We start from the raw sequence: 22,047 nt of genomic DNA on the forward strand, positions 1-22,047 counted from the left end.
TGCCCTCAAAAAACCCTCGGCACCGCCGGGCACTTCAGCTAGTATATATATATATTAAGATATGAAATACAGGGTTAACGTTATCACAGATTAGCTTTATTATTGCAATGCGAGCATTTATTTCAGTTCATAGTTCACAACTTGGTCCAGTGAGACAGTGGTCTAAGGGTTGAGACAAATCTACGAGAAAGCCACCAATAAAGCTTCTAAAACGCGATTCAAATTCACAAATCTGCATTATGTTCTGTTCCCAGTCTCAGGAGTTGTGCCGAGTCAAGCTTATTTACCAGACAAAAATCTAAACAGCTTCACTGTGGCCAAAAAGTCCTGAGAGCCTGAGGGAGAAAATCCATCTCAGGCTTGGTGTAACTTTGCCAAATGCTTAAAAGTTATTGAGGTGACAAATCATTTCAGAAAATGTACAGACATGTGGATCAATGCACAAACAGCTTTCAGCACAGCTGAAAGGAATCCAAGGTTAAATGAAAGGGACTCACTCGACAAGCTTGATTAAGATCCTAAAATTACTGAGGTCATTACGTCCCTTCTTACAGATGTGCAAACAGGAAATAATGCTTCCACAAACCAAATCCTTCTTCCAGGAAATTAAGGATGTCATACTGAGCTCTGCTGATGGCTCGGCAGCTTTAGCCAGTGAGTAGTGAGTCAAACATGTCAGCAAAGTACAAGATTTGCCTTCTGGTTTGTGAGGAGTTAGCTGTCAGCCTGGGCAGTGTGAGTGTAAAGGTGCTACAACTAGCCCTGTAGTCTTGGGCTGCGATGGGAATTAAAGGAGGAAAAAAAACTTGGCTAGAGAAACACAGAAAAATAGGAGCAGGAGTAGGCCATTCGGCTCTTCGAGCCTGCTCTGCCATTCAATATGATCATGGCTGATCCTCTATCTCAATATTATATTCCCGCTCTCTCCCCATACCCCTTGATGCCTTTTGTGTCTAGGAATTTATCTATCTCCTTCTTAAATATATTCAGTGACTTGGCCTCCACAGCTGTCTGTGGTAGAGAGTTCCTACTCCCAATCACTATCCTCTGACTCTTGCTCAAAAGTGCACACTTGTAGACTCCACAAGCCAATAGCCAGTTGACACTCATTGTCTACACTCTCATATGAAGAATTGTCATTTAGGTGAAGCACTGGAGTATGGTCAGTGCCTATGGAACTGTAACATGAGTCAGTGTCTTCAGGAAAGGAGAACGATAAGTTGGAGGGCGAGACTTTTTTGTAAATAGATGACTGTATGTTAAGATTATACAACATATTGCTGTGCCATGAGATATATCCTTTCAAAGCACGATAAAAAAAGATTGGTCATTATCAGGTCTGTGCATCCAAGGACTGTTTTAATAGGTAAATTCAGGTCTCCTGTTCAGTAGTTAGAGTCTCTAAGGATAATGCTTGTGGTTTAGCATGGGATTTATTGTAAAAAGAATGGGATTTTTTTGTAGTGCACAGGTGAAAGGTATAAACATTCTGCTCATGCTGCCATGCCTGTGTAAGGAACAGAAGTTGTTCCATTAAAAACATGTTTCTTGTGGGTGTTCTCAAGAGGCTGAATAATGAATTAGATTACACTACAGTCTATAACTGATACAACTGTGAACACCTGAGACTCATTTGAGTTGCTAATTACTTTCAACATAATTAGTTATTTTAATAATACTCTCACACTTTCAAACACTTACAGTACTAAAATCATGAATAGTCTACTGTATGTGTGCATCAAGCCCAGTATAATGGATTATTTACATTTCAGGTACAAAGGGTAGTTATGTAAAGGACAGGTTTCTGTTCTTGCACTAGAGAGAGTTGCCTTGATGAATCAGTACTGCCCATTGTGATACTGAGGCATAACAGGCCAGGAAAGACAGAGGATCAAACCTTGCTCAATGCTGAGTTAGTTGATGTTAGTAGGGATGGCAATAGAGGCTCCACAATTCACCTTAACATCCCTGGTCTGGGCAAGGAGATAAATCAGTCACAGTTCCTGATCACTCTCCTGTGATCACTATCCAATGACCTTTGCTGGAAAGAACATGTGTGGACATTGGGTAAGGGCAAGATTATGCTTGGCTGTGAAACCATCCACACTCAAATACTGTCAGTCACTGTCTCAGCTCAACATGAAGAACGGCCAATTGGCCAAAGTGTCAAAGGTCTGCGGAAGCCTGTGGAACAGTACTTCAGGACAGGTCATGGGTCATCTTCAGAAGAGGGGAGAGAGATCCAATCAGACTGTGGGCAACTGGTTCTAGGAGTAACCAGCATCGCAGATTATTGTGTCTAGGGAGTGGACAGATCTGTTGATTCTAGCAGTTATTTTAGCTACACATTGTACTGTAGACTAATTGTACTACACTGCCCATTCAGCTCTGAGAGCACCATGAGGTTACAGAACAATACTTTCAGTCCGATCTCAAAACATTTGATTTAATCACCTTTATGCAAGAAATTACAACCGTGCCCACTGTTGAGCATAAAACAAATGCAGAGGTCATGCATTTGTCCAGTACACTGAAGTTCCAATGCTTGCAGGATGTGTTGGTTCCCCTCAATAACCCCATTTCAGCAGCACCATTGTAACAAGGTGCTGAGTGGAAAGCTCAGCAAGATACCAACATGTCTGTTAGCCTCCCAGTAGCAACAAGAAGACCACTAACAGACCACTAGCAGGTATCTGGGAGCAACTGGCCAAAACATCCTCTTGGTCAGCACAGAAAAAAAGAATCGAATCAATAATAAGCAGCAATGTAGATAGTGGTTTTCCTACACTACGTTCATCTTTTAAATGAGTCAAGCAACAACTTTCGCAAGTTTTATCACTTTCACAATGATGTGGCTGGGGTGAGGGTGCTGCTTATCAAAATACATCACAACAAAGGGCTCCCATAGGCAATATCTTAACCACAAACCTCAGTTGACAAATGATTTTTTTGCTTTAGGTCCCTGCCCACCTACAACGAAAAGTAAATTTACATTTAATAGAAACGAAATCAAAAATCTAAATTCTGGTGCTCTGAGTGCACTTTCAACTTTGATCATGTACCACATTAAATTACTTCTTTCCCTCCCCCGACTCCACGTCTACCATCCTCTTTACATTCATGATCTTCTATCAGTGTTTCTTCACTATTTAATTTAGGATCCGATTCTACTGTTTATTTCAGCTTTTAAAAACAAATTTTTAAAAGGGTAAAACCATTAAATTCATATTGCCAATCCTGCACTTCTAGGACTTGAGTTTTGTTTAAAAAAAGATTAATTTCCATGGTCAAACTGAGGAATGATACACTTTATTTTAGGCATCCACTCTCAGCATGGAGCACTCCCACATTTCGCTGGTTATATGCAGGAAAAATTCCCTCGACACAAAACTCGAGTGTGCTGATCCATCCTCACGTCTCACCTTTGTAACTCTGCTGCCCTCTACATATAATGACCACTCCCACTTGCCCAACAACAAAGCAAGCATCATGTTATTACATTAAGACGAATAACTGAAACACGTGGAACAAATATAAAGCAGGTATCTCCAACAGGTTAACACATTGAACACACCAATAAACTATATCATTAAACAAAAACAGAAAATGTTGGAAATACACAGCAGATTACTTAGCATCTGTAGAGAGAAAAAGACAGGTTAATGTATCCTTCTTCTTCAAACAGAAAAAAAGATTTGATTAAAATTCTTGTTCCATCTTTCATTTATCGTACAGAATAGAGATAGATGTTTGGCAAGACAGTCATCCAAATTTCATTTGGTTTCCCCAGTGTAGAGGAGCAGCGGATACAACATACAACATTATTTATCTTACAGTACTGGCAAAAGGCTTACATTTTAAATGTTAAGCATTCTTTTCTCTTTTCAGTTGCTGAATGACCTACCTTTTATTTACACCTTTACTGTTTTATTTCTAATTTTAAGTTATACGTTTTTTTCATTTTAATAATTATATTTGTTTGGTTGTTGGAAGTATGATTGATTACATTATATTCAATTTCATTACCACTTCTCCACAAACCAGTGTCAAACATCAGCCTGTGATTTTAACACGGAGGATGCAAGACCACCAGCTTCTACGGGGAACTGGTCAAACTTCTCTTTTCATTCTTTTTGTTGAAATGGCCATGTAGCGATCGACAGGATCAAAAACATAATTTTACACTGTATTAAATGCAGTCAAGTCTCCCTTCCTACCCTGAAGGCACAATTGTATGCTTGGTATGGTTACATGGGCTTTGGCCACCCACTGGTACCTCACCTAAGTGTCCTTTTAATGTGGAAACCTTGACAATGACTATCAACAGGCCTATCTGACTGTAGATGTCATTACAACTGAGCCCAATCCTGTCCTCCTCCAACTTCCACACACCAGTACTTTACAGCAGGGGTTACTAGACAACAATCCAGAGCAAGAGTGCTGAGGACAGTTGTAGAAACCCTACTGCTGCCTTGACTGAGCATCAATTAACTCGGCACGTGCATTGAGATCGAATTTAGGACTGTCCTGCTCTGTATGGCTCAGTTCCACTCTTACTAATGGAGCCATCCAGGAAACATCAAATTTAACAAAAAGCTTCTTTATCAAAAAAAAGTAAAAGCCAACAACTTCTGAAAGTTCTAAGAGATTATATTTAAAAAATTAACTTACTGAATGGTGGGAAACATTTGCCCCAACATTGAGGTTTTTGAGCAGCTGTGGAGAGCTGCCATACTGGCCAGAGATCTGCTTTCTTACCTCAGCTGCCACAGTCCTAGAGAGGGAAAAAATTGTGTTTTACTTCAGAGTATTGTATCAGGAATCTCAAGCACACTGCACTGTGGCCGGGTTTAATTAAGAACACGTCAACACACCAGCCAGGGTGCTACAATACTATGTTAGGATAACATTAGAACTTACACTGTGAAATTTGACCTGTGGAGTACTCAGGCCCATGTGAATAAAACAAGGGTACTGTGTAACCCTGTTTAAAATGTGTATCAACTTCATGCCAGAGAGTGAACAGTGAAAGTGTGCAAATAAAACACTGACCGTAGGAGCAAGGTGACTTGGAATTCTAGACAGTTGAATCAGTAACATCTAATCTGATGCAAAAACGTTAGAAAAAAATGTTTTACTAATGAGATTAAGCACAATGTACAGGAAATGGCTGATTCTCTTGCTTTTCTGGTTAAAAAACTAAAACTATTAAATGCCTTTCGTAGTTCAGGGTAAATGCACTGCTCAATGTGGTGTTGAGCCATGCCAACCAAGAACACTGCAGGTTCCATTCCTGCTCTGCGCTGAGTTAACTGATCTTAGACTGGGTGGCAAAAGAGGTATGCTGAGCGGGAGATACTGTGAGAATTAGATCTCAATGCCTGTATGAGAAAAAGGTGTAACAGCAGGTTAGGGAAACGTTTCACTGCCCTGTAGCCTTACCCATCTGGTTTCTATAAACTTTGGACAAAACCCTTCTGTTGGCATTGAGTCATTGTTAGAATTATCAAATAAAACAGTGTTAAAGTAAATCAAACTTTAAAGGCAATTTCTGAACTTGGAAGTTTAAAAGCTGGCTTTGCATTAGTTGCACTGCAGCCCAAGCAATGTCAGACTTGCACCGTTTGCCAGAATTAGAAGGACCCTTAAATCAGTGATGCAAGATGAAAACCAGGATGTGTCAGAGCAAAAACTGCAGCACTAGACCATTCAAGTCTTGAGTAACACCACTTTGGGCTCTCGGGTTCCCTGCAGAGACCACAAAGGAAATCCACCCGCCACAATCTGAGGTAACAATCACAACACCCATGCAATTGTGGCAACTAATTGCAGTGCTTCCCAATTTCTTACTGCATTGGGCCAGTAATTCCGGTCCCAACGCGTGAGTACAGACGGGGTACTCATGCGTAGGCCCGTTGGAAGTGCTGGATTTCAGCATGCACAGCGCATGCGCGGGAAACCAGCATTTCCTGTCCTCTGAACCAAGGGGTTCAGAGGACGAACGCGTGCGCGCAGGAGTCTGCGCGCGCGCGCGCTGAAATTCCTTTTTTTCCACAGGTTTGCCCGTGTGTAAGGGCCTCTCCTTTTTACGAATGTAAAAAGGAGACGTAAAGACTTCATTCTTTAAGGTAAGTGGTCTATTACTTAAAATTATAACATTTTTTCCACAGCTTTATTGTTTTTAAGGACTTTACAGTAAGGTAAGTGTAGTTTTAGACCCGAATTTTTAAAAGATTATTTTTTTCAAAAATGTGATTAATTGTTTAAAATAGTTTTTTAAAGTTATTTATAGTTTATTTAATTATTGGGATTTTTAAAATTTTTTATTTAAAGTTAAACTAGTCTTTTGGGCGCCCGTACTTTTCATGAGTTTGACAGTTCTTACTATCAAACTCATGAATGAAGTTTCCCCTCCCCTGATTGGCTGCACAGTGCTCACCTGATCCCAGCCGGCATATCGCACTAACTGCGCCGCTGGATCAGGCAAGCACATCGCGCCGACATCTGAACCGGGCCAGTGACAGGAATTCCAAGCAGGCCCAGGCTTCAGATGTCGGCGCGCCGGGTGAGTGCACATTGGGGGCTTGAACGCGCGGCAAGCCCCCGAACCTAATTTCTGGGCCATTATAACGTGAATATTCAAATAATTTTTTGAAGTATTTTAAAAGCTGTAAATCAAATATTTTAAAGATATGTAAAAATACTTTCTTTACATACATGCATAGAAGCAGCACAAACTATAATATGGAACATAAATGTTAATTTCTTTCAATCAAAACTAAAATTGAAATTACATAAAAATACAAACATTTTAACAGGCTGCAAAACCTAGTTCAAGTAGCAGGATCTGTAGTTAGAAGTGGAGCTAGCAATGCCATTTTAGATTTTTAAAATCTAGTTGAGATTTTATCTGCAGGATTGCATTCTGGACTTCAAACATTTTAAAAACGGGTTTAAAAGCTGCCGAAACTGACAACATAGGATTACATAGGATATACAGCATAGAAACAGGCCATTCGGCCCAACCAGTCCATGCCAGCGTTTATGCTCCACTTGAGCCTCCTCCCGGCTTTCCTCATCTAAATCTATCAGCATAGCCCTCTATTCCCTTCTCCCTCATATGCTTGTCTAGCCTCCCCTTAAATGCATCTATACCATTCGCTTCAACCATTCCCTGTGGTAGTGAGTTCCACATTCTCACCACTCTTTGGGTAAAGAAGTTTCTTCTGAATTCCCTATGGGATTTCTTGGTGACTATCTTATATTGATGGCCTCTAGTTTTGTTTTTCCCCACAAGTGGAAACATTCTCTCTGTATCCACTCTATCAAAACCTTTCATAATTTTAAAGACCTCTATTAGGTCACCCCTCAACCTTCTTTTATCAAGAGAAAAGAGACCCAGCCTGTTCATCCTTTCCTGATATGTATACCCTTGCATTTCTGGTATCATCCTTGTAAATCTTCTCTGCACCCTCTCCAATGCCTCTATATCCTTTTTAGAATATGGCGACCAGAACTGTACGCAGTACTCCAAGTGTGGTCTAATCAAGGTTCGATACAGGTTTAGCATAACTTCCCTACTTTTCAATTCTATCCCTCTAGAAATAAACCCTAGTGCTTGGTTTGCTTTTTTATGGCCTTGCAAACCTGTGGCACAACTTATAGTGATTTGTGTATTTGTACTCCAAGATCCCTTTGTTCCTCTACCCCACCTAGACTCGCACCCTTCAAGTAATAAATGACTTCCATATTGTTCCTACCAAAATATAATACCTCACATTTATCTGTGTTGAATTTCATTTGCCAATTATATGCCCATTCTGCAAGTTTATTACCGTCCTCCTGTAATTTGTTGCAGTCCTCCTCAGTATTGACGATCCCTCCCAATTTGGTGTCATCCGCAAATTTAGAAATTGTGTTTTTGATTCCAAAGTCTAAATCGTTAATGTAAATTGTGAACAGCAGTGGTCCCAGCACTGATCCTTGTGGAACACCACAACCCACCTTCTGCCACTGTGAATAGCTACCCTTTACCCCTACTCTCTGCTTTCTGTCTTGAAGCCAGCCAGCAATCCATTCTACTACTTGTCCCCTGACTCCGCGTTCTCTGACCTTGTTCATCAGTATTATGGGGTACCTCATTGAAGGCCTTTTGAAAATCCAGATAAATTACATCTACTGCATTACCATTGTTTACTCTCTCTGTTACCTCTTCAAAAAATTCAATGAGGTTGGTCAAGCAATCCATGCTGACTATTCATTACTATGTTTTTGGTTTCTAGATGTTCTATTTTCTCCTTTAGTAGGGATTCAATTATTTTTCCTACCACCGATGTTAAGCTGACTGGTCTATAATTTCCTGGACATGCTCTATGCCCCTTCTTATATATAGGTATTATGTTAGCTATCCGCCAGTCCTCTGGGACAACACCTTTTTCTAACAAATTATTAAATATGTGTAGTAATGCCTGTGTTATCTCTTCCCTAGATTCTTTTAAAATGCCTGGATGCAATCCATCGAAACATTGGGTTTTATCCTCTTTGAGTTTGATTAGTTTATTTATATATCCCCTCTTTTTATTTTAAATGCACTTTTCTCATTACTACCCACCCCAGCCACAGTCTGTTCGCCCTCCTACCATCTGGAAGACGCTACAGATGCATTCGCACCCGTACGACCAGATTTAGGAACAGCTTCTTTCCCAGGGCTGTCATCCTACTGAACTCCACAAATAAACACTAAAGCCTGCACATCTGCCGATGCACTTTATTATGGTCATATTTGTGCTAATATATATGTACAAATGTATGTTGAAATGTTTAAGTGTCCTAATCCAAATTGTACACTCTCGGGAGCCGCAAGCCTACATTTCGTTGTACTGCACTTGTGCACTAACAATGACAATAAAAGTTGATTTGATTTGATTTGATCATCCAATGTTCATCTGTTCTATCTCCCTGGTAAATACTGAAGCAAAATAATTATTTAATATTTCTGCCATCTTTCTATCGTTTCCTGTGGTATTATTCTGTCCTTCCCTTAATGGCCCTATTCCCATCCCAACCTTCCTTTTTTTATTGATGTGCCTGTAAAATATTTTACTATTTTGTTTTATGTTCCTTGATAATTTAATTTCATAGTTCCTCTTTGCCTTCCTAATTGTTTTTTTGACTTCTCTCCTAATCTCTTCGTATTCTCCCTTATCATGCACTGTCCTGCTGTCTCTTAAAAACTATTTTACTGCAATTGTGTGAATATGTAAAAATCCCATATTTTGACACTTTAATTATATTCTTACATTTAAGTTGAGGCACAAGATCAGCCATGATCTCATTGAATGGCGGAGCAGGCTCGAAGGGCCGAATGGCCTACTCCTGCTCCTATTTCTTATGTTCTTAAACTTCAGTTGTACAAGTTCTCCTGTGCACAACTGAGTATCAGCATTGAGTCCACAAATGGTATATAGCAAAACCAGGAGTGGCCACCCAGAGACCAAACATACACTATAGAATAGAATTGCGTATCTTTTTTAATATAACATATTTATATATATTTAGTGTATGTCATTGTCTTATATTATTTTAGCATACAATAAAGAGGATTGTATTCCAGTAAGTTACACTGTATCCATTGTGGTACTTTCTCTGGCATTATACCGCACTGCATTTAGATTGCCGATTATGCCCAGCAGTTATTACATTAATATAATAATACAATATAGATTATATCCCATCAGTTGCATTGCGGGCAGCGCTGCGCTTTCTCCCGAGGCATATTTTGCACTATATCCCTCATATTACAGCAGCTGGTATTGTCGATGTTGTATTTGATGCTATTGCACGGTGTTTGGAACTCTCGGTACTGATTTAATTGCAATCACTATCATTCTGCGCTGCATCATGTTCCGTTGTTTTTCACTAACCCATTCTGCCTTGTAATGATATTTTATTGAATGCAGCGCATTAACATTAGTCCTGCATTGTCCAGCTGGTCTGGATTTGGATTCGCTGTTGCGGGGGCACAAAGCGGGGCTGGGCCAGGTCAGGCTGGCGGGGCGCTCAGGCCTCCGGTACCGACTGCTCGCTATTCAAGAAAGAGCCATGGTTCTGCGCAGCGGACGGGAGGAAGATCTTTTACCTGCTGATCTTCTGGGCGAATGCGCGGCGCTCGGCCATTTGTACCGGGAGAAAAGGAATGAAGCAGGGCGGCGGCGGCAGAAAGCAGAGTCCGCGGCCGTAAAACACCGGGGAGAGGCTCCCTCTACCGTAATACACCAGAGAGAGGGGCCCTCTACCGTAATACACCGGAGAGAGGGTCCCGCCTGTAATACACTGGGGAGAGTGGGGCCCTCTCCCATAATACACCGGAGAGAGGGTCCCGCCTGTAATACACCGGGGAGAGTGGGGCCCTCTCCCGTAATACACCGGAGAGAGGGTCCCACCTGTAATACACCGGGGAGAGTGGGGCCCTCTCCCGTAATACACCAGAGAGAGGGTCCCGCCTGTAATACACCGGGGAGAGGCTCCCTCTACCGTAAAACACCGGGGAGAGGGGCCCGCTACCGTAATACACCGGAGAGGGTCCCGCCTGTAATACACCGGGGAGAGGCACCCTCTACCGTAATATACCGGGGAGAGGGGCCCTCTACCGTAATACACCGGAGAGGGAGAGGGGCACTCTACCATAATACACCAGAGACAGAGAGAGGGACCCTCTACCGTAATACACCAGAGAGAGAGAGGAGCCCTCTACCGTAATAAACTGGAGAGAGAAAGGGGCCCCTACTGTAATACACTGGAGAGAGAGAGGGGCCGTCTACCGTAATACACCGGAGAAAGAGGCCCCTACTGTAATAAACCGGAGAGAGAGAGGGGCCCTCTACCATAATACACAGGAGAGAGAGAGGGGCCACCTACCGTAATACACCGGAGAGAGAGAGGGGCCCTCTACCGTCATACACTGGAGAGAGGGGCCCTCTACCGTAATACACCGGAGAGTGGGCCTCTACCGTAATACACCAGAGAGAGAGAAGGGCCCTCTACCATAATATACCGGAGAGAGAGAGTGGCCCTCTACCGTAATACACTGGAGTGAGAGAGGGGCCCTCTATCGTAATACACCGGAGAGAGAGGGACCCTCTACCATAATACACAGGAGAGAGGGTCCTGACAGTAATACACGGGAGAGAGAGAGAGAGAGAGAGAAGGGCTCTCTACCATAACACACCGGAGATAGGGTCCCGACAGTAATACACCGGAGAGAGAGAGGGAGAGAGAAGGTCCTTCTACCGTCATACACCGGGGAGAGAGAGAGGGGCCCCTAGTGTAATACATCGGAGAGAGGGGCCCTCTACCATAATACACCAGAGAGAGAGAGAGGCCACTACTGTTATACACCGGAGAGAGAGTCATAGAGTCATAGAGTTTTACAGCACAGAAAGAGGCCCTTCGGCCCATCGTGTCTGCGCCGTCCATCAATCCCTGTCCAGTCTAATCCCATTTTCCAGCATTTGGTCCATAGCCGTGTATGCAATGGCATTTCAAGTGCTCATCCAAATGCTTCTTGAATGTTGTGAGGGTTCCTGCCTCTACCACCCTTTCAGGCAGTGAGTTCCAGATTCCAACTACCCTCTGGGTGAAAAAGTTCCTCCTCAAATCCCCTCTAAATCTCCTGCCCCTTACCCTGAATCTATGCCCCCTTGTTATTGACCGCCCTACTAAGGGGAAAAGTTCCACTTTATCCACCCTATCGTTGCCCCTCATCATTTTGTACACCTCAATCAGGTCCCCCCTCAGCCTTCTTTGCTCCAAGGAAAACAACCCCAGCCTGTTTAGCCTTTCTTCATAGCTGAGGCGCTCCATCCCAGGTAACATCCTGGTGAATCTTCTCTGCACCCTCTCCAAAGCAATCACATCCTTTCTATAGTGAGGCGACCAGAACTGCACACAGTACCCCAGCTGTGGCCTCACCAGCGTTTTGTACAGCTCCATCATAACCTCCCTGCTCTTATATTCTATGCCTCGGCTAATGAAGGCAAGTATCCCATATGCCTTTTTAACCACCTTATCTACCTGTTCCGCTGCCTTCAGGGATCTATGTACATGTACACCAAGGTCCCTCTGACCCTCTGTACTTCCTAGGGTCCTACCACTCATTGTGTATTCCCTTGCCTTATTTGTCCGTCCAAAATGCATCACCTCGCACTTTTCAGGGTTAAATTCCATTTGCCACTTTTCCACCCATCTGACCAACCCGTTTATATCGTCCTGTAGCCTGAGGCTTTCCTCCTCGCAATTTACCACCCCACCAATTTTCGTGTCATCTGCGAACTTACTGATCATACCTTTTACATTCTCATCCAAATCATTTATGTAGATCACAAACAGCAAGGGACCCAGCACCGATCCCTGAGGTACCCCACTGGACACAGGCTTCCAGTCACAAAAGCAACCTTCGACCATCACCCTCTGCCTCCTGCCACTCAGCCAGTTTAGGATCCAACGCGCCAAGGCACCCTGGATCCCATGGGCTCTTACCTTCTTGACCAGTCTCCTATGCGGGACTTTGTCAAAAGCTTTACTGAAGTCCATGTAAACCACATCCACAGCATTACCCTCATCCACACACCTAGTCACCCCCTCGAAAAATTCAATCAGATTGGTCAGACATGATTTACCCTTGACAAAGCCATGCTGACTATCCCCGATTAATCCTTGCCTCTCCAAGTGGTGACTAATTTTGTCCCTCAGAATTTTTTCCAATAATTTCCCTACCACAGATGTTAGGCTCACTGGCCTGTAATTCCCTGGTTTATCCCTGCTACCCTTCTTGAATAATGGTACTACGTTAGCCGTTCTCCAGTCCTCTGGTACATCCCCTGTGGCCAGAGAGGTTCTGAAAATTTGTGTCAGAGCCCCTGCAATCTCCTCCTTTGCCTCACACAACAGCCTGGGATACATCTCGTCCGGGCCTGGGGATTTATCCACTTTTTGGCCTGCTAAAACCGCTAGTACCTCCTCCCTCTCGATGCTAATATGTTCAAGTATGTCACAGTCCCCTTGCCCGATTTCTATGTCTACATCGTCTTTCTCCATAGTGAACACAGATGCAAAAAATTCATTTAAAACCCCGCCTACATCATCTGGCTCTACACACAGATTGCCACTTTGGTCCCTAATGGGCCCAACCCTTTCCCTGGTTATCCTCTTGCCCTTAATATACTTATAAAACATCTTAGGATTTTCCTTTATTTTGCTCGCCAGTGTTATTTCATGGCCCCTCCTTGCCCTCCTAATTTCTCTTTTAAGTATGCTCCTGCACTTTTTATACTCCTCTTGGGCTTCCTCCGTCTTTAGTCTTTTGTAATTGCCAAAAGCCCCCCTTTTTTTCCTAATGCATTTTTGTATATCCCTTGTCATCCAAGGTTCCCTTTGCTTGTTGGTCCCACCCTTGACCTTTACAGGAACATGTTGGCGTTGTACTCTCTCTATTTCCCTTCTGAAAGTCTCCCACTGTTTTGATGTGGATTTTCCTATAAGTAGCTGCTCCCAGTCCACTTTGGCCAGATCCTGCCTTATCATATTAAAATCGGCCTTCCCCCAATTTAGAACCCTTATTTCCGGGCCGTCTTTGTCTTTTTCCATGACCACCTTAAATCTCACCGAATTATGGTCACTGTCGCCAAAATGCTCTCCTACTGACACTTCCACCACTTGCCCGGCTACATTCCCTAGAATTAGGTCCAGTACCGTCCCCTCTCTTGTAGGACTTTCTACATGTTGGCTCAAAAAGCTCTCTTGGATGCACTTTAAGAATTCTGCACCCTCTAAGCCTTTCACACTCTGACTATCCCAATTAATATTGGGGAAGTTGAAATCCCCCACTATTATTACCCTATTATTTTCGCACTTCTCTGAGATTTGCCTACATATCTGTTCCTCTATCTCCCCCTGACTGTTTGGGGGCCTATAGTACACTCCCAGCAAAGTGCTTGCCCCCTTTTTGTTTTTAAGTTCTACCCATATGGCCTCATTAGAGGAACCCGCTAATATATCGTCCCTCCTTACAGCAGTAATTGACTCCTTAATTAATATTGCAACACCCCCTCCCCTTTTACACCCCCCTCTGTCTCGCCTGAAGATTCTATACCCCGGAATATTGAGCTGCCAGTCCTGACCCTCCCTCAACCATGTCTCCGTGATAGCAACAATATCGTACTCCCATGTGTTCAACAACAACTTCAGTTCATCCACCTTATTTGCAAGACTCCTTGCATTAAAATAAATGCCTTCCAGCCCTGCCATATTCCCTTTTGCCTTCACATATTTGCTCTGCCTTCCCAGCTGACTTGTTTTTTCCTCCGTATTTGGCTGTAAATCACCCCCTACTATAGCTCCACTCTGTATCCCATCCCCCTGCCAAGTTAGTTTAAACCCCCCCCAACAGTGCTAGCAAACCTCCCCGCAAGGATATTGGTCCCCCTCTGGTTCAGGTGTAAACTGTCCGACTTGTACAAGTCCCACCTTTCCCAGAAGCAGACCCAGTGATCCAGGAAACTAAAGCCCTCCCCCCTGCACCATCCCTTTAGCCACGCATTCATCTGTTCTATCTTCCTATTCCTATACTCACTAGCACGTGGCACCGGGAGTAATCCAGAGATTACAACCTTTGAGGTCCTGCTCTTTAATCTTCCACCTAACTCCCTAAATTCTTGCTGCAGGACCTCATCCCTCTTTTTACCTATGTCGTTGGTACCAATGTGGACCACGACCTCTGGCTGTTCACCCTCCCCCTCCAGAATGCCCTGCAGCCGCTCAGTGACATCCTTGACCCTGGCACCAGGGAGGCAACAAACCATCCTGGATTCACGTCTACGGCCACAGAAACGCCTATCTGTTCCCCTTACTATAGAATCCCCTACCACTATTGCTCTCCCACTCTTTTTCCTCCCTTCCTGGGCAGCAGGAGCACCCCCAGTGCCAGGAAGTTGGCTGCTGCTGCCTTCCCCTGGTGAGTCATCCCCCTCAACAGTATCCAAAGCGGTATACCTGTTTGAGAGGGGAATGGTCACAGGGGTCTCCTGCACTACCAGCCTGCTTCTATTGCTCCGCCTGGTGGTCACCCATTTCCTTTCTTCCTGTGCAGCCCTACCCTGCGGTGTGACCAACTCACTAAACGTGTTATCCACGACCCTCTCAGCATCGTGAATGCTCAACAACCCATCCACCCGCAGCTCCAGCGCCTCAATGCGGTCTGCTAGTAGCTGCAGATGGATGCATCTCCGGCACACGTGGTCATCAGGGGCACCGGGGCCCCTGAATTCCCACATAGAGCAAGAGGAGCATAACACGGGGCTGGGCTCACCTGGCATGACTTACCCTTTAATTAATTTAAATTAATTTACTATCACCAATTTAAGATATCTCTAAGGCACTTATATAGTCTACCAACAGTCCCTGCTACACCAGAAAAGACCCTAGTAACTATAAACTACAGAGTTAAAGTTTAAAAAAAGAGAAACACTCACCAACCAATCACTTACCTGCTCCCTGGTGACGTCACACACTGATTACTTTTTACCTCTCTCCTCGCTGCTGAGTTGGTGTGCCTCGCCTCGCTGCTCCCTCTAGTCGGGCCTCGTTGGTGGAGCCGGTTTTTAAGCCGGGCTTCGCCTCAGCTCGCCTCGCTGCTCCCTCTGGTCGGGCCTCGTTGGTGGAGCCGGTTTTTAAGCCGGGCTCCGCCTCACCTCGCCTCGCTGCTCCCTCTGGTCGGGCCTCGTTGGTGGAGCCGGTTTTTAAGCCGGGTTCCGCCTCACCTCGCCTCGCTGCTCCCTCTGGTCGGGCCTCGTTGGTGGAGCCGGTTTTTAAGCCGGGCTCCGCCTCACCTCGCCTCGCTGCTCCCTCTGGTCGGGCCTCGTTGGTGGAGCCAGTTTTTAAGCCGGGCTCCGCCTCACCTCGCCTCGCTGCTCCCTCTGGTCGGGCCTCATTGGTGGAGCCGGTTTTTAAGCCGGGCTCCGCCTCACCTCGCCTCGCTGCTCCCTCTGGTCGGGCCTCGCTGGTGGAGCCGGTTTTTATACCGGGCTCCGCCTCACCTCGCCTCGCTGCTCCCTCTGGTCGGGCCTCGTTGGTGGAGCCGGTTTTTAAGCCGGGCTCCGCCTCACCTCGCCTCGCTGCTCCCTCTGGTCGGGCCTCGTTGGTGGAGCCGGTTTTTAAGCCGGGCTCCGCCTCACCTCGCCTCGCTGCTCCCTCTGGGGCCCTCTACTGTAATACACTGGAGAGAGAGAGGGGCCCTCTACCATAATACACCGGAGACAGAGAGGAGCCCTCTACTGTAATACACCGGAGAGAGACCCTCTACCATAATACACCAGAGAGAGAAAGGGGCACCTACTGTAATACACCGGAGAGAGAGGAGCCCTCTACCATAATACACTGGAGAGAGAGAGGGGCCCTCTACCGTAATACACCGGAGGGAGAGAGAGGCCCTTTACCATAATACACCGGACAGAAAGGGGCCCTCTACCGTAATACACCAGAGAGAGGAAGGGGCCCTCTACTGTAATACACCGGAGAGAGAGAGGGGCCCCTACTGTAATACGCCGGATAGAGAGGGGCCCCTACTGTAATACACCGGATAGAGAAGGACCCCTACTGTAATACACCGGAGAGAGACAGGGGCCCTCTACCATAATACACTGGAGAGAGAGTAGGGCCTGTTGTGTATGTACCTTTAAGGGAATAACTGGTCTCAGACTGCAGTACCGGCAGTGACCACCCCTGTATAAAAGGCACTAGCAGCCTTCTGTAGTTTCAGTTCCAGGTTGTCTCCATTCAGTAAAGACTTGTTATAATCAACTCCTGCCATCCGTGTCTCAATTATACACGGACATAATATTGGCGACGAACAGATACGAACTTACCTACAGTCTGCACCACCTCATGGGATCCATCCCTGAAGTGAAGTGAGCAGAGGTCGAGGCCAGAAAGAAGAAAGAAACAGTAGAAACGGGCGTCGACCATGGGCATCCGCCTCTTGAGTCAGTGGAGTTGAAGATTTGCAGGAGAGGCTGTCGAGAGTGGGGCTTGGTTCCTGTCGACGGTGCTTCGGCTAATCGGGCTGGTGGCAGGTAGTACACTGATCCTTCCTGGGCTGCGGCGGTCTAGAACTCGAGCGGGTGGCTTGCAACGGGGCCGAGCAGCGTTGTCGGGAAGAGGAGAGAGAGAGAGGGTGGAGCACACAGGGCGCGGCCGGCGCTACGAAGCCGGGCAGCGTACAGACCCGAGAAGAGGGAGGCAAGAGTCCCGCAGCGTTGTTCCGACGATGGGAAAATAATAAAATTAAAAAATTAAACGCGCAGAAAGCCGCGAGGAGCTGCAGTTTACAACGGAAACCGTGGAAAGCAGCGCTAGCAACAGCGGGGAAGAAGGCAAAGCGCGGGAGGCGCCATCTTAATCCAGCGGGGAAGAAGGCAAAGCACGGGAGGCGCCATTTTGTTAAATCGGGGAAGAAGGCAAAGCGCGGGAGGCGCCATTTTAGATTTCCAAGATGCCGAAGACTGGCTATATCACTGCCTTTGATAATGCAATAGAAGACTGGACCACGTATGTGGAAAGAGTCGAGGTATATTGCGAGGGAAACGAAATAGCTGATGAGAAGAAGGCATCGGTACTGCTAAACTTAATGGGCGCAAGAACGTACGGCCTATTGCGGGACCTGATTACTCCAGCCAAACCGAAGGCGAAGAGTTTTAACGAAATTGTTGCTATCCTACAGGAACACCTAAACCCTGCACCGCTGCTGATAGCAGAAAGATTTAAATTCCACAGGAGAACTCAGCATAAAGATGAGAGCAATGCTGATTACCTTACGGAACTATGCAAGCTATCAAAGCACTGCCAGTTCGGAGCAGGACTGGCAGATACCCTACGGGACAAATTTGTCTGTGGACTCCTGAGTGAAGGAACCCAGAAGAAGTTACTCTCAGAGAAAGAGCTGACGCTAGATAAGGCTTTCAGCATGGCAGTATCGTACGAAGCAGCAGTCAGGGGAGCTGCGGAAATACAACAAAAGCCACAGGAATACGGCACCCACGAAATGACACGGGGATTTGCAAAATGTTATCGCTGCGGCAGAACAACCCATGACCAGAAGGACTGCTGGTCCAAGGACAAAATATGCAGGCAATGTGGAAAGATGGGACACATTGCACGAGTTTGCAGGTCTGGGAAGAAGACCAACGACAACAAAAAGGCTACTAAGGAACCGTACAAGAAAGTACAAAAGATGATGGACAGTAGTTCCGAAGACCAGATGAGCGATAGTGAATCCGGGAACAAGAGACTAAGCTGTCTCAAACTTCATAATGTAATCGCAAAAGAGGATCACCGAACCATTTGGGTCACCCTCACGATAGCAGGGTCCCAAGTCAAAATGGAATTGGATACAGGATCAGCTCTAACCATCATGAATCGACGAGACTACGAGCGGCTATTCTCACACATACCCTTGAGAGAGACATCCAAAGTCTTGAGGATGTATACGGGGCAAAAGGTATACCCCAGAGGAAAAATAAGGGTGCCTGTCGAATACAACGGCAAGAAAATACGGAAATTGTATCTCTACATACTGCAAGATGGTGGACCACCGTTATTGGGACGTGAATGGATCAGAAAGATAAGCTTAGACTGGCACTCCATTCAGGCAATGACGGTGGCTGGTAAAAAGGATGACGACGTCACTCCTGGTCGATTGTCAACAATCTTAGCTAACGCCAAAGAGGTATTTCAACAAGAACTGGGCACTCTTAAAGGCGTAACCGCCTCGATAAAAATAGAAGAGAATGCAATTCCCAAGTTTTTCAAAGCAAGACCGGTACCATATGCAATTCGCCCAGCCGTCGAGGCAGAGCTGGAGAATCTGGAGAATGCAGGCATGTTATCTAAGGTAGACTGGAGCGAGTGGGCGACACCCATCGTTCCTGTCATGAAGAAAACGTTAAACAATAAGTCTGAGGAGCCAAGGAAGGTTCGCATCTGTGGGGACTTCAAGGTGACGGTGAACCCAGTCCTTCGCACAGTACAATATCCTCTTCCAAGGTTAGGTTGATTGGCTATGATAAATTGACCCTTAGTGTTAGGGGGATTAAATATGTGGGGTTACGGGGGTGGGATGTGTGTTGGTGTAGGGGTTACGGGGATCAGGTGGGATATGTGTCGGTGCAGGCTCGATGGGCTGAAATGGCCTCTATCTGCACTGTGGGGTTTCTGTGATTCTGTGATAGAAGATATCTTCGCCTCACTATCTGGAGGGAAGCGTTTTACAAAAATTGACCTCGCACAAGCATATTTGCAGATGGAGGTTGAAGAATCCTCTCGGAAGTATCTCACGATAAACACTCACAAAGGTCTTTACCAGTATCATCGACTGGTATTCGGAGTAGCATCAGCTCCAGCGATATGGCAAAGAGCGATGGAACAAGTCCTGCAAGGGATTCCGGGGACTCAGTGTTACTTGGACGATATCCTAGTGACAGGTGAAGATGACAGTGAACACCTTGACAACCTAGAACAGGTGCTCACTAGACTACGTGAACATGGGCTATGAGCCAATTGCCCCAAGTGCGAGTTTTTTAAGAAACAGATATCGTATTGTGGCCACGTGATTGATGAAGAGGGGTTACATAAGTCCCCTGACAAAATTGAAGCGGTAGTTAAGGCCCCAGTGCCTGAAAATGTGTCGCAACTGAGGTCATTCCTCGGATTGGTGAATTACTACCATAAGTTTTTACCGAATTTGTCCACAATTCTGCACCCACTGAACGCCCTACTACGAACGGGAGTAGCATGGAAATGGAGCAATGAATGTAAGCGGGCCTTTCAGAAGAGTAAGGACTTAATCACGTCAAGAGAAGTATTGGCTCACTACAACCCATCACTACCGATAAGACTGGCGTGTGATGCGTCTCCCTATGGCATTGGGGCGGTACTGTCACATAAATTCCTTGATGGGTTAGAGAGGCCGATAGCTTTTGCGTCACGCTCGTTAACTTCAGCCGAGCGTAACTACGCCCAGATTGACAGAGAGGCCCTCAGCCTGGTGTGGGGGGTGAAGAAGTTCAATCACTACCTGCATGGTCAAAAATTTACTCTACTAACTGATCATCAACCTCTTGTCTCCATTTTCAACCCTCAGAAGGGCGTACCGATAATGACAGCACAACAGCTACAGAGGTGGTCCCTTTTCCTAGGGGCACACCAATATGACATCGAGTACAAAGGAACTAAACAGCATGGGAATGCTGATGGATTGTCGCGCCTACCATTGCCGACGGTGGAAGAAGAACTTGCAGTGGATCCAGTGGAGATATTCCACTCGACCATAGTCGAATGTCTCCCTGTGACGAATGCAAACATAGAAAAGGAAACACGAAATGACCCGACACTATCCTGGGTCTATGATTTAACGGTGAAGGGATGACCAGCACATGGCGAACCACTGCTGCCAGCATTCTCGCCGAGAAGAGAACAGCTGTCAGTGTGCAGAGGAACCTTGATGTGTGGATCCAGAGTAGTAATTCCACCCAAATTGAAGGATAGAGTGCTCAATGAGCTTCATGAGGGTCATCTGGGAGGGGTAAAAATGAAGAACTTAGCCAGAGCGTTTGTGTGGTGGCTGGGAATCGATAGAGAAATCGAAGAGATGACCAAGAGCTGTACAGGATGCCAGAAGGTCCAAAACGCCCCACCACAAGCCCCTCTACATCCATGGGAGTGGCCCTCATCTCCATGGCAAAGGGTGCACATTGATTTTGCTGGTCCCTTCATGGACTCGATGTTTTTAATTGCGGTGGATGCACATTCAAAGTGGCCAGAGGTAATAAAAATGTCCTCAACCACCACAGAAAAAACTATCACAGTCTTACGAACCATATTCGCCAGGAATGGGCTGCCTGAACAGATTTGCTCTGACAATGGACCACAGTTTGTGTCTGAAGAGTTCCGGAGGTTCTTAAAGAACAATGGTGTTAAGCATTACACATCCGCCCCATATCATCCAGCCACTAATGGATTGGCCAAGAGGTTTGTTCAAACATTCAAGAAGGCTATCAAGGCAATGTGTAATGAAGATATACCCCTACAACACAAGGTGGACAACTTCTTGTTTGCCTACCGGAATGCGACACATGCGGTTACCAACCAAACTCCTGCCATGATGTTCTTCAATCGAAGACTACGATGCCGCTTGGATTTGGTTAAGCCGAACATCAGAAGAGATGTGGAGAACAGACAGTTTCAGAATATGAATGAAAGGCCGACCAGGAGTTTTAAGATAGGTCAACCAGTTTTGGCCAGGGACTACCGCACAGAGAAATGGCAGCCAGGAACGATCTGTACACGGCAAGGACCTCTCATGTATACCGTGGATGTTGGAAAGAGCATTGTAAGACGCCATGCTGACCAGATTCTAGAGTCACTGGAAAACATCAACTCCACACCACAATCTGATACACCTGGCGATGAAACCGAAGTACCAATTGCATCTACCACAGAATCGGTGATATTGGAAGCAGACGAACCAAACAACGACATTGATCCCGACTCAACCTTACCAGAAGAACCTGATACCCCAAAGAGGCGTTATCCAGACAGATTCAGGAAGCCTCCTCAAAGACTGAACTTATAATTGCTTAACCTCAACCAATGTATCTAGCAACTGTAATTGTAATTGTAATTAGTTATCATTTAGTTGTTAAATGAATGTTATGTACTTTTTATCTAAAAGGGGAGGAATTGTTATGTATGTACCTTTAAGGGAATAACTGGTCTCAGACTGCAGTACTGGCAGTGACCACCCCTGTATAAAAGGCACTAGCAGCCTTCTGTAGTTTCAGTTCCAGGTTGTCTCCATTCAGTAAAGGCTTGTTATAATCAACTCCTGCCGTCCGTGTCTCAATTATACACGGACATAATAGGGCCCCTACCATAATACACCAGAGAGAGAGAGAGAGAGAGAGAGGGGCCCTCTACCGTAATACACCGGCGAGAGAG

At 45.5% G+C, this 22,047-nt stretch overlaps 1 protein-coding gene across 8 annotated transcripts in view; it reads right to left on the reverse strand.

Moving 5' to 3' along the window:
* Window positions 1-10,274, reverse strand: part of dock7 (dedicator of cytokinesis 7) — a 210,576-nt gene extending 200,302 nt beyond the window's left edge. For 4 of the 8 annotated variants that reach the window (XM_085982670.1, XM_085982673.1, XM_085982671.1 and 1 more), the window contains exons 1-2: window positions 10,139-10,266; window positions 4,672-4,774 (exon numbers count right to left, since the gene is read on the reverse strand). In XM_085982670.1, coding sequence (XP_085838796.1) covers window positions 4,672-4,774; window positions 10,139-10,176 — 141 coding nt within the window. In that variant the 5' untranslated portion in view covers window positions 10,177-10,266. Of the gene's footprint in view, window positions 1-4,671; window positions 4,775-10,138 lie in introns of all 8 variants that reach the window. The other 4 variants (XM_085982675.1, XM_085982674.1, XM_085982672.1 and 1 more) reach the window with 2 other exon arrangements.
* Window positions 10,275-22,047: the final 11,773 nt, after the last annotated feature.

This window comes from Somniosus microcephalus, chromosome 3, assembly GCF_052327205.1.
Source record: "Somniosus microcephalus isolate GS21.2 chromosome 3, FLI_Smic_1.0, whole genome shotgun sequence".
Lineage (NCBI taxonomy): Eukaryota > Metazoa > Chordata > Chondrichthyes > Squaliformes > Somniosidae > Somniosus > Somniosus microcephalus.